The following is a 13,804-nucleotide window of genomic DNA, read 5'->3' on the forward strand; positions in this document are numbered from 1 at the left end:
ATACTTGGTGAGGTTAATTCACATTCAATTGAAGGCTTTCTTACATAAATGATACGTGAAATGTATTACGTATTTTCAACCCTTACTTGAAACAAAATTCAAGACGTATTTCAGGCTTTGATTCATATTGACAAATTTTAGTTTGTGTATTATTTACAGTAGAGATAAGTGTATGCTACTTCAGCGTTTAGATTCTGTATGTAGAACAGATCAATAAGAAGCCTGCAATTGAATATATTTTATAATATAAAATCGTTAGTCCCCTTAAAATAATTGTGAAATCATTCATCCTTCGTCGTATAACTTACTGTTTTATAGACTTAGTTCGGTGTAAAAAATCTACTAGAATAGTAAGGATACCCTAGAGACTTTAGCACTTAGAAATTATTCGTTAGATAAATGTAGTAAGTAACATTTCAGATATGAATATTACGAAATTAGATTTTAAACACAATGTGAATTCATAGCAGACTTGCCCAAGGCGTTGCACGACAACTATATTAGATAATGATCTAGAATTCGGTTGATTATACATCGCACAAAAGAAGATTAATCTCATTTGTGTGAATAAATTCTTCTTGTATAGTAAATTACACATTCCAGTAAAATATAGATTGTTGCCGAGGTTAGTATTGAAGAGCTTTAGTCCGTCGTTCTGTGTCTGTTGGAGAAAACGTTCACTGAGAAGTACATTTAAGTGAAGTTCATTTACTGTAGTGACACGAGTAGATATACAAACTAATTACACTAATTAATAAACATGGCAGAACTCACCTACACAATAGGAACTCACCTTCCTTACGGTTTAAACACGTTTGAAGAATATTTTTTCAGCAGTCAATGAAATCAAAGAGGAATTTGGGAAGGGAATCACAATGCAAGGAGTGGAAATGAAACCCCTGAGATTTGCTGATGATATTGTTATTTTATCCAAGAGTGCAGAAATTGCTGAATGGTATGGACGAAGATTTGGAGAATGATTACGAGATGATAACAAATCAGTCCAAAACGAAAATGATGCAGTACAGTCGAACGAAGACAGGTGATGTAGGAAATATTAGATTAGGAAATCTTATGAAGTACGGTATTGCAGGAAGTAGATTAATATTTTTACTTGGGTAGTAAAATAAATAACGATGGCATAAGTAAGGTGGATGTAAAATGCAGACTGGTACAAGCTAGGATGGCCTTTCTTAACAAAAGAAATTCACTCACTTCGAACATTGATATAGGAAATAAAAAGATGTTTCTGAAGACTTTTGTCTGGAGAGTGAAATATGGACGACAACTAAGCCAGAAAGAGAGAGAATGGAATTTGAAATGTGTTTTTACAGAAGATTCCTGAATGTGGGATGGATAGATCGAATCAAGGATGAAGAGATACTGAATAGAATTGGTGAGAGGAGATCGAGTTGGTTAAATTTGCAGAGGAAAAGAGATAGAATGATAGTGAACATCTTAAGAAACCCAGGAGTTGTTCAGTTGGTTTTTGAAGGAAGTGAAGGTGGTAAGAACGGTAGGGGTAGACCAAGGTATGAATATGACAACCGACTGGAGCAGATGTAGGATGCAACTGACGTAGAAATGAAAATATTAGCACAGGATAGGGTGACATCAAGCCAGTCTATGGACTGATATCTCAAACAACATGAAACCATAGACGTGTTGTTAGTGTGTGTAATAACTTCCGAAATGAAATCTCCCACTACTCACAATCACTGCGGCGGCTCAGACTATGGTAACACTAGTGTTTTCCGTCCCAGGGTTCTTAATAGTAAATGAACGGTTCAGAACCATAGCAAACCATGTCCATCAAACAATACTTGAAAAATGAAGATTAGAAGTTTTAATCAATAATTCAAGCCAGGCTGAGTGGCTCGGACGGTTCAGGTGCTGGCCTTGCTACCCCAACTTGGCAGGTTCGATCCAGGCTCAGTCCAGTGGTATTTGAACGTGCTAAAATACGTCAGCCTCTGATCGGTACACGAACTTCTGCGGGACAAAATTGCGGCACCTCGGCGCCACAAAAACCGTAAAAGTAGGTAGTGGGACCTAAGAACAATAATGAAAATGAAAATCCACAGCCTTTTTTCAGTGGTTCGACTGGGTCAGGAATGGAATGAATGAAGCCCCATCTAGCGGCGAAGATAGGAATTGTGCCGGCTGCCGAAGCCTGTCGCACTCCTCTGGGGTAATGATTAATGAATGACAGATGAAATGAAATGATAACGGAGAGTGTTTCTGGAATGAAAGATGACAGGGAAAACCGGAATACCCGGAGAAAAACCTGTCCCGCCTCCGCTTTGTCTAGCACAAATCTCACATGGAGTGACCGGAATTTGAACCACGGAACCCAGCGGTGAGAGGCCGGTGCGCTGCCGTCTGAGTCTCGAATGCTCTGTAAGAACAACAATATTGTTATTAATTACTTAAGTCAACTCAAGTGATCATATGGCAATATACAGTGAAAACACTTTCTTACTGACTCATGTTTAAAATTTAGAAATTAATTGCTCTGAATGTAAAAAATAAAACAACATCATTTATCGTGGTTACAATTTACTGTATTCTTCTAAGGATTCAAATGATGAGTGAGAAAAATATTCTTCAAAAGAACTAATTTTCGTAAGCTATTTGATTGACTGTAATTTCTGTATGTGCTCTTAGTTCAGAATGGCTATGTAAGAAACAAAAATATTTCTAACTTCTATTTTACAGAGATGCCAACTCCCAGACAGCAAATAAACTAATGTATTGGTTTACTAAACAATTTCAAGCATTTACTACAAAAGATGGCCGAAGGATGGAGATTAAATTGATGATATTTTGTGTAATTTTATGTTATTATTCGCACAACGAGAGAAAGCCTCTTTTTTGGCATTTTTACGAACAATTGTGCATTTGGCCTTCTGGACATTTTGGTCTAAATCTTCGAAGCTACTACAATTTAAAGTTCTACTAGCCTCTGTGCTTTCATCTTTTCTTTAGACGTAGTAAAAATAGAGTTTAAGGTTAAACTACAATACAGTTTACGGGGAGTTTGCCTACAGAAATGGAATATCACACCAGTTGTGTGCTAGATTATATTTGTTAATTTTTGCTGCAGTGGCATAATAAGACCATCATCATATTTGCATGTAAACCGTTAGCGTGTTTAATCAGTAAATGAAATTATTTTCTCCAACACACAGCTGAAATTTCTTTCCATACGTGCCTGTGATTATTATCTAGAAAAATTGAAGGAATGAGTGATAAGTCGTATTTAGATCTGTCACCTATTAGTTACCCGATTTAGATTAGAACTATTGCCCTTTAGTCTTGATTTTTCTAATAGTTAGGCTCGTATAGTTTCACATGACCGGAGAAAACAATAGTACATATATAGAAAGTCCACCTACTCCATGTGTAGAATACATCTTCGCGTCTCTTAGAGTTTGCACGGAATAACAACGATAATTTCTTTAAAATGTTCTAGTAAATTTGTAGCCGAGTCGGTGTACCTACAACCAGAGAAATGGATAGCACCTACTATTTACAGATCTAAGAAGCGAAGTCTGCCTTACGAAGAATTTTTCATACTCCGTCAGGCACCTCGAATCTGCGAGGAGACTACTAGACCTTGGGAAACTCAAGTGTAAACAGTGAATAGAATATGTATATATCGGAACAATGCGAACAGTGTAGATACTACTAATGAAGTGAAAACAGACTTAATCGACTAGGAACTGTGCACGTGAGATATTTGTATATTATCTCGCTTTTTGCTAAGCATCCATCTATTATAGGAAGAAAATAATGGATTTTTCCCACAAAAAGTAGGTTAAGATAAGAAAAACATCTAGGGGATATATTTTGTAGAAACATTATAAGAAGCTTTCAGTTCATGTTTGTAAGCTATGCTATAGATTTTGCACTATTACACGATAATTTTATAAATGAACTTTGCACAGAATAACACCAAAAAATGAAGAATGTCAATACATGTCAAGATATGAATAATTGTGACTTCACAATCAAACACTAATGTATGCCTTACTCTTACTTGAATGAACCAATTATTATTGCCCAATGTTAGTTGAAGAATAGTCACATATTTTCTAGCACATATTACCACGTATGTTCTTTTGGCCTGAATTAATTAGCTGCACAGCGACATTAATAAATACGTTCAGTTCTTACATCCTAACACGAAATCTCTATAAACGGATTATCGGCTGAGACTTGATAAAAGTTACTTATTATAATTATTATTTGTGTGGTAATATTCGAATATTACTTATCAAGAGGAATAATTTAACAACTGTAATTTACAAAAAGGCAGTGTAATGGCATTTTAAAAATAGTAAAAATATGTTATTAAGTTTCAATACCTTGTTAATAGAATTTAAATGTTCACTATTAATTTATTTCTTAGGACTATACTGCAGTACTTATTCTATTCCTGTTATAGTCGACTGAATATGTTTAAGTATTAATGTGCACTAGTATGTTTTACGTTATATTCATGAGATAAGACGTTATTGTTGAACAATTGCCAATAAAGTTAACATAAATTGAGTTCCGTGTAGAGTATCTTATTTTCCAATTGAGAACATCAAGTCATAAAAGATGGAACATATTCAAGTTTCTCAATCGCAAAGCGATGGTAGGTATATGTAATAAGTGGTGGTAAGTATCTCACCTAGTGCACTGTCACTGCAATGGAGCGTTCTGGACTGGTGTGGCTTCCTAATTAATGATCTTGCTGCCACATTAGGGTGAGACGCTGATAATTTTACGTACCTTGTTGAAACGGGAATTAATTTAAAATTAGCCTGTTTTACAAAATCTATCTTTTAATGCTGAAAACATTTATTTGCAGACAAAGTAGGGGCCTACATACTACGAAAAACATAAAATTAAGCGATTTCCTTAATAGTGCCTAGAGGGCCTAGAAACGTTTCAAATTCTGAGTCTTGGTTAGCTCTAACAAACTAAAAAACGAAAATTTCGAACATCACATTCGGCCTAAATGCAGTTCAGAAAATGCAGCTAAAATCTCTTGTTTATTTTCTCGTTTTCTTTTTATTCAACATACAGCCAAATTAACTGATTTACATAATTCTTGCTGTAATTTGTTTCTTGGTTCAATACACCCAGGCGTTTTCTGATTTTTTTTGAAAAAGTGCGCACAGAATGTAGTTATAAGGGCTTAAGTCAACCAATGCATTAACTAATATTGGCGCTCTTAGTGGTAGAAAGGGACAAAGTGCTATTATAATCTAGTAGAAAACGATGGTTAAGGAAATGATTGTAATTTTTAGGGCTAAATAAAGAATATAATATTCTCATACTTACTATATTTTATTTACCTAAAATTCGTAGCTTATATCCCTAGGATGTTTTCAACAATGAGTTTCTTTCCTTAAAGGCTAGAACTGTCGAATTTTGTTTGTTTGTTATCGTAAATGTCCAATTATATCGTCTCTGTTTACTAACGGTCATTTTGTATCAAGAATCTTGTATAGTAGAAGAAAGTTTCATTCCCAAACGGAAAGATTGAAAATAGGACCACTTTTCGGAGCAAAAATATGTTCACATTGATATATATATATATAGTTGAACACGCGTGAAATATCTCTTAGGTGAACCAAGACGAAAGTTTTAATTGCAGTAATAGACCCGCAAAGAATGGAAAGGTGTGTCTAAACGTATCTGGTTAAATGTTACGACCATACAGAAGTCTAGTGTTACGACGAGGGCCCTTTGGTATAAAATAAGTTTTACCTTGTTAATGGGCATATTCATTAAAAGCAGTAACAAGAAACGAAATACGTTAGATATAATATTAAATTTTTAAAACGTAATCAATTCAAGTAAAAAATAACAGAGTATATGGTCTTGATAATATTTCGCTTTGTTAATCTAAAAATAGTATACTTGTAGAAATTTGGAAATTCGGATATATATATATATGCCATAGTGAGTGAGAGGGCATAATACTTGGTTCGTTTACTGTAACTAAAATAATATTGCACTGAGAAGATTTTTAGAATGTAATTATAGTGTAATGTGATGAGTTCAATAAACAGTAACTGTTTGTGTCTTCTCCTGGTGTGGCTTCCCAGAACGTGACGTCTGCACACAGTGTTCACATTCCGGAAGGTGTTGTACTAGCAAATTAATGTTGTGCATGGAGTCGAACTTATCTACTCGAAATAAAAGCCTTTTACGGTCATTCTTCTTTCTTTAGAATTCTTTAATTAATTTGAAACAATCATTTCCAAAAGTACTTTAGGATTTTATGAGCATTTTCAATAATATTGTCTTTTAATAATACAAATTTAATTTTAATTACAGATAATCATTGCAATTTAAAGCTGTCGAACTAACCTCATGTGAGATTTTAAAGATTCCTTTAACAAGAACTCGCGCCGAATGCACTTGTTCTTTAGGACTTCTCGTAATTCTTTTAGTAAGATACAACCGCTATATCCTGGCTTTCTCATAATATCTGTGTCATTTCATCAGAGTGAGTCACCAGTTCAAAGCAAAGTGCAACTTCCTCGCTCGCTTGTGTGACAGTCGTACGTTATCCCCTTTACTCCCTTGAACGAGCAGCCCGCCTTGCACAGCTGTCTGGAGAGTTGCCAAGTGATCTGAGGGAAGACACTTGCCATTATTGTTAGCTCATGGAATAGAATACCATTACTCTGTCAGCGTGGACGTACAATTTTAGTCGCTTAATTGACAGATAAATGGAAATACAGAAAATATATACAATAAATATTTATATATGAACAATTTCAATATAATCTACTTTAAAAATTGATTATTGGTCAGATAAACACGATAAATTTTAAGGACACTTACAGAATGCAAACATTAAGGTTTCTGAAATGCCTGCTTTCTAAAATTCCTGTATCTATAGCAAGATGACCTTGACAGGAGCATGCCAGTGGATGCAGAGTGACGAAATATGTAAAATACACGGGAATCAAATTTATCTCGTTCCGATTAAATCTGGACAAGTGGACTGATGGTGATGATGAGGAGGAAGAGGAGGGGAATAATAATGAAAAACAGTTTTTAAAATATAAATACAGTTAAATCCTCAAATTTAAGTAAAGTCGTTTTAAATAGTGGCATTCTCTTGATCACTTGGCGTATCTTAAGACATATAGAGCCGTGCTGAGTAGCTCAGAGGGTTGAGGCGCTGGCCTTCTGACCCCAACTTGGCAGATTCAGTCGGGGCTCAGTCCGGTGGTATTTTAAGGTGTTCAAATACGTCAGCCTCGTGTCGGTATATTTACTGGCACGTAAAAATAACTCCTGCGGGACTAAATTTCGGCATCTGGGCGTCTCCGAAAACGTAAAATTACTTAGTGAGACGTAATTCAAATATTATTGTTAAGACATATAGAATGAGTAACCGTAATTTAAGGCGCATATTTTTTAAGGATATGTTTCTTGATGAATTCCAGATCTACTTAATCCTGCCTTTAGTGCAATTTTTAATATTTTACAAGATAGAAATGCCTACATTTGGGAAATTTAGATGATGATTTCTGTGAGAGGAATTGTTTAACTAGAGAAAAATTTATCACACAACACAAAACCGTTGTCTTTTTTGCATTGGACAGTAGTCTTACAAACGAGTGTAACTAAAAGGAATATACAAATGACAACTAAATCAGGCCTTCATAAGTAAGCTGTATGGTTCGAGATAGCCAAATGGCATAGTCACAGAGTTTTCCATCCAAGCAGACCATGGTTCGAAACCCAGACAAAGTATGTGGGATTTTTAAAATAAAAAGTCATGTCCTTGTTCGAATTCCACAAAAAACTGAAGATCCCGTGGCTATGGTCATGACATCAACAACAAACGTAATACTGGAAGATTGATTGATCTTGCCATTCATATCTTTCAAGTTGCTCTTTTAGAGACTGGTGTTTATATTCGGGAGATAGTAGATTTGAACCCCACTGTCGATAGCCCTGAATATGGTTTTCCGTGGTTTCCCATTTTACACCAGGAAAATGCTGAAGCTGTAAATTAATCAAGGCCACGGATGCTTCCTTTCCGCTCGTATCTATTTCCTATCCTATCATCGCCATAAGACCTATCTGTGCCGGTGCGAATGCAAGCAAATTGTAAAAAACTAAATACATACTTGCAAATTTCATGATAAGGTACAATTGTCAATTGTGTATTCTGACATTTACTGTAAGAGAAATCGTTGTCTGTCGATCCCAACTTTAGGCTTGTCTATCTTGTAATCGATTATAATGTGTATTAAGGTTTGTTAGGTTAAATCATTGTAGAGTTCAACAAGAAATATGTCTTCAAAATTATGCATTCTAAATTATATGACAGGAATATAGAATGTAGTTTGGTAATATCGTCGATAGCATATTACCCTTTCTGAATTACAGGTATATCGGCATATATTCCCAATGTAACTGAACACTTTACGGTCACTAGGACCCACTATGTCCTACTGAAGTTTTGTAAAAGATATTAGTACGATAACTGTTTAGGGACACTGTGTGTGACGTCACGACGTGTTTGCGCATGCCTTGTCTTCGTTTCATTCACCAGTGTTCTCTCCGCACCAGGCCGCGGTCCCCAGAGCCCGGCGTTTGGCAGATGTAAGGTAAGTCCTAATTTCAGTATATGCATTTTTATGATTCCTGTTAAACAATATCTTAAGTTAATGAATATTATTCAATTTTCTCTTCCTCAAAGGCTTTCGACTGAAAGAATGTTTTGTGAGAAAAATATTGCAAGAGAATCTTCATATTTCTACAGGTTTTGTTTACTTGTCTATGTCCCCTTGTCCTAGATTAATTTTCTTCCCAACCAAGCTCGATAGTTGCTGTCGCTTAAGTGCGGTCAGTATCCAGTATTCGGGAGACATTGGGTTCGAAACCCACTGTCGGCAGCCCTAAAGAGTGTTTTCCGTGGTTTCCCCATTTTCACACCAGGCAAACGCTGGGCACCTTAATTATAGGCACGGCCGCTTCCTTCCCACTCTCAGCTCCTCCCTGTCCCATCGTCGACATAAGACCTATCTGTGTCAGTGCGACGTAAAGCAACTTGTAAAAAAAATATCATCCCCTCGTATGAGACATAACTGCTTGACATGCTCATAGAGTAACTGTATTTATCTGTTTGTATATACAGGGATCCAGAATAGCTACAACATTATTACAATTTTTTATAAATATATAAATAACTTTAGTGCAGCCAAATAGCCATACAATGTAAGAGAGAAGATTATTATACTATATAATTACATTTTTAGTTCGTTTAGTTGGCATACTCGCTTATTGCTTTTGATCTTTCAACACATAATTCCAGATGATAGCTTTCTCAACCTTCTCCACAGAGTTGAAATTCACATGTCGCATTTGGTTCGTGAAATGATGTGATTTTAGAGTTGAGGTGATGGAATGCATGCACCGCCATCCTCGTAAAGGTATGTCACATTTCAAAATTGCCCATAATCCAAGTCCGGTCTATCATAGCTCCGGTGCGATAAAATTCTGGCCAAATTCTTCTCTTCGTCTTTGTTGAGATGTCAGTAACTCCTCAGAGGCTTTAGTGTTCGGTAAAGTAAAATTTATCCTTAGATCTTCTACGAGGAAACTTTCTCTTACCAGAAAGTAGACAAAATCTCTTCCCCTCGTATGAGATATAATCTGCTTGACATGTTCATAGAATAATTGTATTTATCTGATTGTAAATACAGGGATCCAGAATGGCTACAGATTTACAAATTTTAATATATACCAGGTGGCTCCCGAACGCCGTACTTTCTACTTATAAATATCCCGCATGCACAAATGATGAATGGGACGTCTTCCAACTGATTTTCACAGGGGTACTACTGCCAGCGGGCAGGTTACGTCAGAATATGTAGAAATAAGAACCGGACTGTCGCTCGCAGCATGTTACTCAGCGCTACAAGTCTAATGCACCCCTTGCATTAGTAAATCTCGTTTTCCACTGCACAGTTCTAAGCTGGTGTATGGTACAGCCGCACTATATTTGCTGTCTGTATATCGGCAATAGTTGGTGTATTCAGCTTTGACGAATACACAGACATTATTCTAATCTGGACAAGCTGGTCGGAATGCAGCCGAAGCTCCAAACGGACGTATGCCTTCTACACACGTATTTTGCTGAACAGTATTAGTTTTTGTTTCATACAATCAACTCTTTTATCGAGTGGAATGTCAACTCGTGTATAAATTAATAAATTATTACATTTTCTTTTCTGCATATTTGGCGTGTCTACAAACAGTAGCGGCGATTAGAGGGTGAGCGAGGAGGGAAAGTCACCCCCACTCCTACTTTGTGGAGTAAACATTACATTTTTATTCCTCTTTAACCAGCTGGAACTTGGAATTATTTAAAAAAATAGCTACTTGTACAACTCCTGTTGTCTTATCTGCTCATTTTTTCCTTTATTTTATTTAATTATTAACACACCGAGCTCGATAGCTGTAGTCGCTTAAGTGCGGCCAGTATCCAGTAATCGGGAGATAGTGGGTTCGAGCCCCACTGTCGGCAACTCTGAAGATGGTTTTCCGTGGTTTCCCATTTTCACACCAGGCAAATGCCGGGGCTGTACCTTAATTAAGGCCACGGCCGCTTCCTTCCACTTCCTAGGCCTTTCCTATCCCATCGTCGCCATAAGACATATCTGTGTCGGTGCGACGTAAAGCAAATAGCAAAAAAATAAAATAATTATTAACATGATTATTGGCGGAAGTACGTACAAAATACCGTTCCTGTAGGCTAACCTTTTTGTATAGCGCGCTACGGCAATTAGTGGAGACTTTGCATGCGCTGTGAGGAAGGGTAGTAGAGATACATATTTTTTTGCCAAGGTCGAGCACACTGAGTTATAATTCACCCGCTTGCCGCGCACATTCGTCAGTCTGGCAGTCTCTTTATTGCCCGTTCGTTGCTTAGTGTGTATTCAAATACTAGATGATTTTTAATTGCATAATCATGCCGTACTTTCATTTAATTGTATGGGCGAGCTGGCTGTGGTGTTACGGGCGCGCAGCTGTGAGCTTGCACCCGGGAGATGGTGGTTTCGATTCCCACTGTCGGCAGTCCTGATTTTGGTTTTCCGTGGTTTCCCATTTTCATACCAGGCAAATGCTGGGGCTGTACCTTAATTAAGGCCACGGCCGCTTCCTTTCCACGCCTATCCCTTTCCCGTTCCATCGTCATTGTAAGTCCTATCTGCATCGGTGGGACGTAAACCTCATTGTAAAAATTATTGAATTGTAATTGAAATTTCAACGGGAGATAATACCAACTTTACTTTCACCGGACTGAATTCTTTCCCTTGTGTTATATATTATCTAACTGTAATTAACCTGCCCCGTGGTTTATTTGTAATAATAATTTTTTTGATAATTTGATTCAATGTTGTATAATAAAATTTTCACCAGGTCTCACAAACAAACCACGGGGCAGGTTAAATACATTTCCTTAATAAATAACAAAACACAAAATAAATAATTTTGTCCAGTGAAAGGAACGTCGGTATTATCTCCCGTTGAAATTACAATTGCAATTGAATACTTTTTTTTTTACAATTGGCTTTACGTCGCACCGATACAGATAGGACTTATGGCGACGATGAGACAAGAAAGGGCTACGCGTGGAAAGCAAACGGCCGTGGCCTTAATTAAGGTACAGTCCCAGCACTTGCCTGGTGTGAAAATGAGAAACTACGAAAAACGATCTTCAGGACTGCCAACAGTGGGATTCGAAACCAATATCTTCTGGGTGCAAGCTCACAGCTGCGCACCCCGAACTCCACGGCCAGCTCGCCCGGTACAATTAAATAGAGGTACGGCATGATTATGCAATTAAAAATCATTTAGTATTTGAATACACACTAAGAAACTAACGGGCACTAAAGAGACTGTCAGACTGAAGAACGCGCGCGGCAAGCGGGTGAATTATAACTCAGTGTGCAGGACCTAGGCAAAAAAAAAAAAAAAAAACAACAATCTACCCCTACTATCCTTCCTCACAGCACATGCAAAGTCTCTACTACTTGTCGTAGCGCTATACAAATCGGTTAGCCGCCACGAACGGCATTTTGTACGTATTTCCGCCAATAATTATGTTAATAATTGAAGAAAATAGAGGAAAGACTGAGCAGATAAGACAACAGGAGTTGTACAAGTAGCTTTTTTAAAAATAATCCCTAGTTCCAGTGTACAAATAGCTTGTTTTTTAAATAATTCCTAGTTCCAGCTGGCTAAAGTGGAATGAAAATGTAATTTTTACGCCGCAAAGTGAGGGGGGAGGGGGTTGACTGTTCCTCCTCGCTCACCCCCTAATCGCCTGTACTGTTTGTAAACACGCCAAAGATGCAGAAGAGGACATTTAATAATTTATTTATTTATACACGTGTAGACATTCCACTCGATAAAAGAGTTGCTTGTATGAAACAAAAACTAATGCTGTTCGGCGAAATGCGTGTGTAGAAGGCATACGTCTGTTTGGAGCTTCGGCTGCGTTCCAACCAACTTGTCGAGATTAAAATAATATCTGTGTATTCGTCGCTGCTGAACACACTAGCCATAGCCGATATGCAGACAGCAAATATAGTGCGGCTGTACTATACACCAGCCTAGAACTATGCGGTGGAAACCGTGATCTGCTAATGTAAGGGGTGCATTAGACCTGTAGCGCTGAGTCACATGGTGCGAGCGACAGTCCGATTCTTATTTCTACATATTCTGACGTAACCTGCCAGCTGGCAGTAGTGCCCCTGTGAAAATCAGTTGTAAGACTTCCCATTCATTATTTGTGCATGCGGGATATTTATAAGTAAAACGTACGGCGTTCGGGAGCCACCTGGTATATATACAATTTTAATGCAGCCAAACAGCAGTACAGTGTAAGTGATAAGATTAGTACACTACATAATTACACTTTTTAGTTCCTTTGATTTACATACTCGCTTATTGATTTTGATCTTTTAACACATAATCCCAGATTATAGTGTTCGAAACCCTTTCCTTTCATCTTTGATATTCCCAATATTCGTTTGATGAAGAGTGTTTTCACTCCCTCTAATGTGTACAGATTCCTTACAGTGAGGGGTATTCAAATAATTTCACTCTCGTACGTTAGTAAAGGCATAATTTTAGTTGTGAATAATGTCATTGCAGTTTCTAGTCCAAGGGATCTAATATAGCCCATTTCCTTCATTGCCGGTATTGCCTTCTCTGCTACATGTTTTGTGTAACATTTACCAATTGTTTGCAATGTGATCTCTAAATTTTTAAAATCTGGTGCAATATTGATTTTCGTCTTCTTGATAAATATTTCCGCCAACGCAGGCTCATTTCCTCCATTCCTAGAAACTATCGTTTCAGTCTTAGTTTATTTCAAATCCATTTTCGACACAGTATTCTTCCATACCGTTTATGGAGTTTTGAAATTTTGTGATGTCCGTTGATCCTATTACTATATCGTCAGCATAATCATATTACACCTTCCTTTTGGGCTATTTTAAAAATTTCTCCACCTGCGAGGATGAAAAGTAGAGTACTAAGAGGATCACGCTGTAGTACTCCGTTTGATTTAAATATCGGTTCTGAAAGTCAGAGAATGTCCGAAATTCTTACTTTGTTCCATTCTAATATTGGTCTTATGATGTTTTTCCATCTGTATATTTAACATGATTTTCTTCCAGTGTTATCATTATTCATTTTATATTTATAAGGTCAAACGCTTTTGTAAAATCTATAAATACTACATAAACAGTTCTTTCCTTTC

The 13,804-nt window shown here is 37.0% G+C and overlaps 1 protein-coding gene across 1 annotated transcript in view; it reads left to right on the forward strand.

Annotated features, from left to right (window-relative positions):
• Slob (Slowpoke binding protein) overlaps positions 1–4,107 on the forward strand; it is a 635,348-nt gene extending 631,241 nt beyond the window's left edge. The window contains exon 11 of the mRNA XM_067147746.2: positions 3,476–4,107. Coding sequence (XP_067003847.2) covers positions 3,476–3,638 — 163 coding nt within the window. The 3' untranslated portion in view covers positions 3,639–4,107. The remainder of the gene's footprint in view (positions 1–3,475) is intronic.
• The last annotated feature ends 9,697 nt before the right edge of the window (positions 4,108–13,804 follow it).

Source organism: Anabrus simplex, chromosome 1 (assembly GCF_040414725.1).
Source record: "Anabrus simplex isolate iqAnaSimp1 chromosome 1, ASM4041472v1, whole genome shotgun sequence".
Taxonomy (NCBI): Eukaryota; Metazoa; Arthropoda; class Insecta; order Orthoptera; family Tettigoniidae; genus Anabrus; species Anabrus simplex.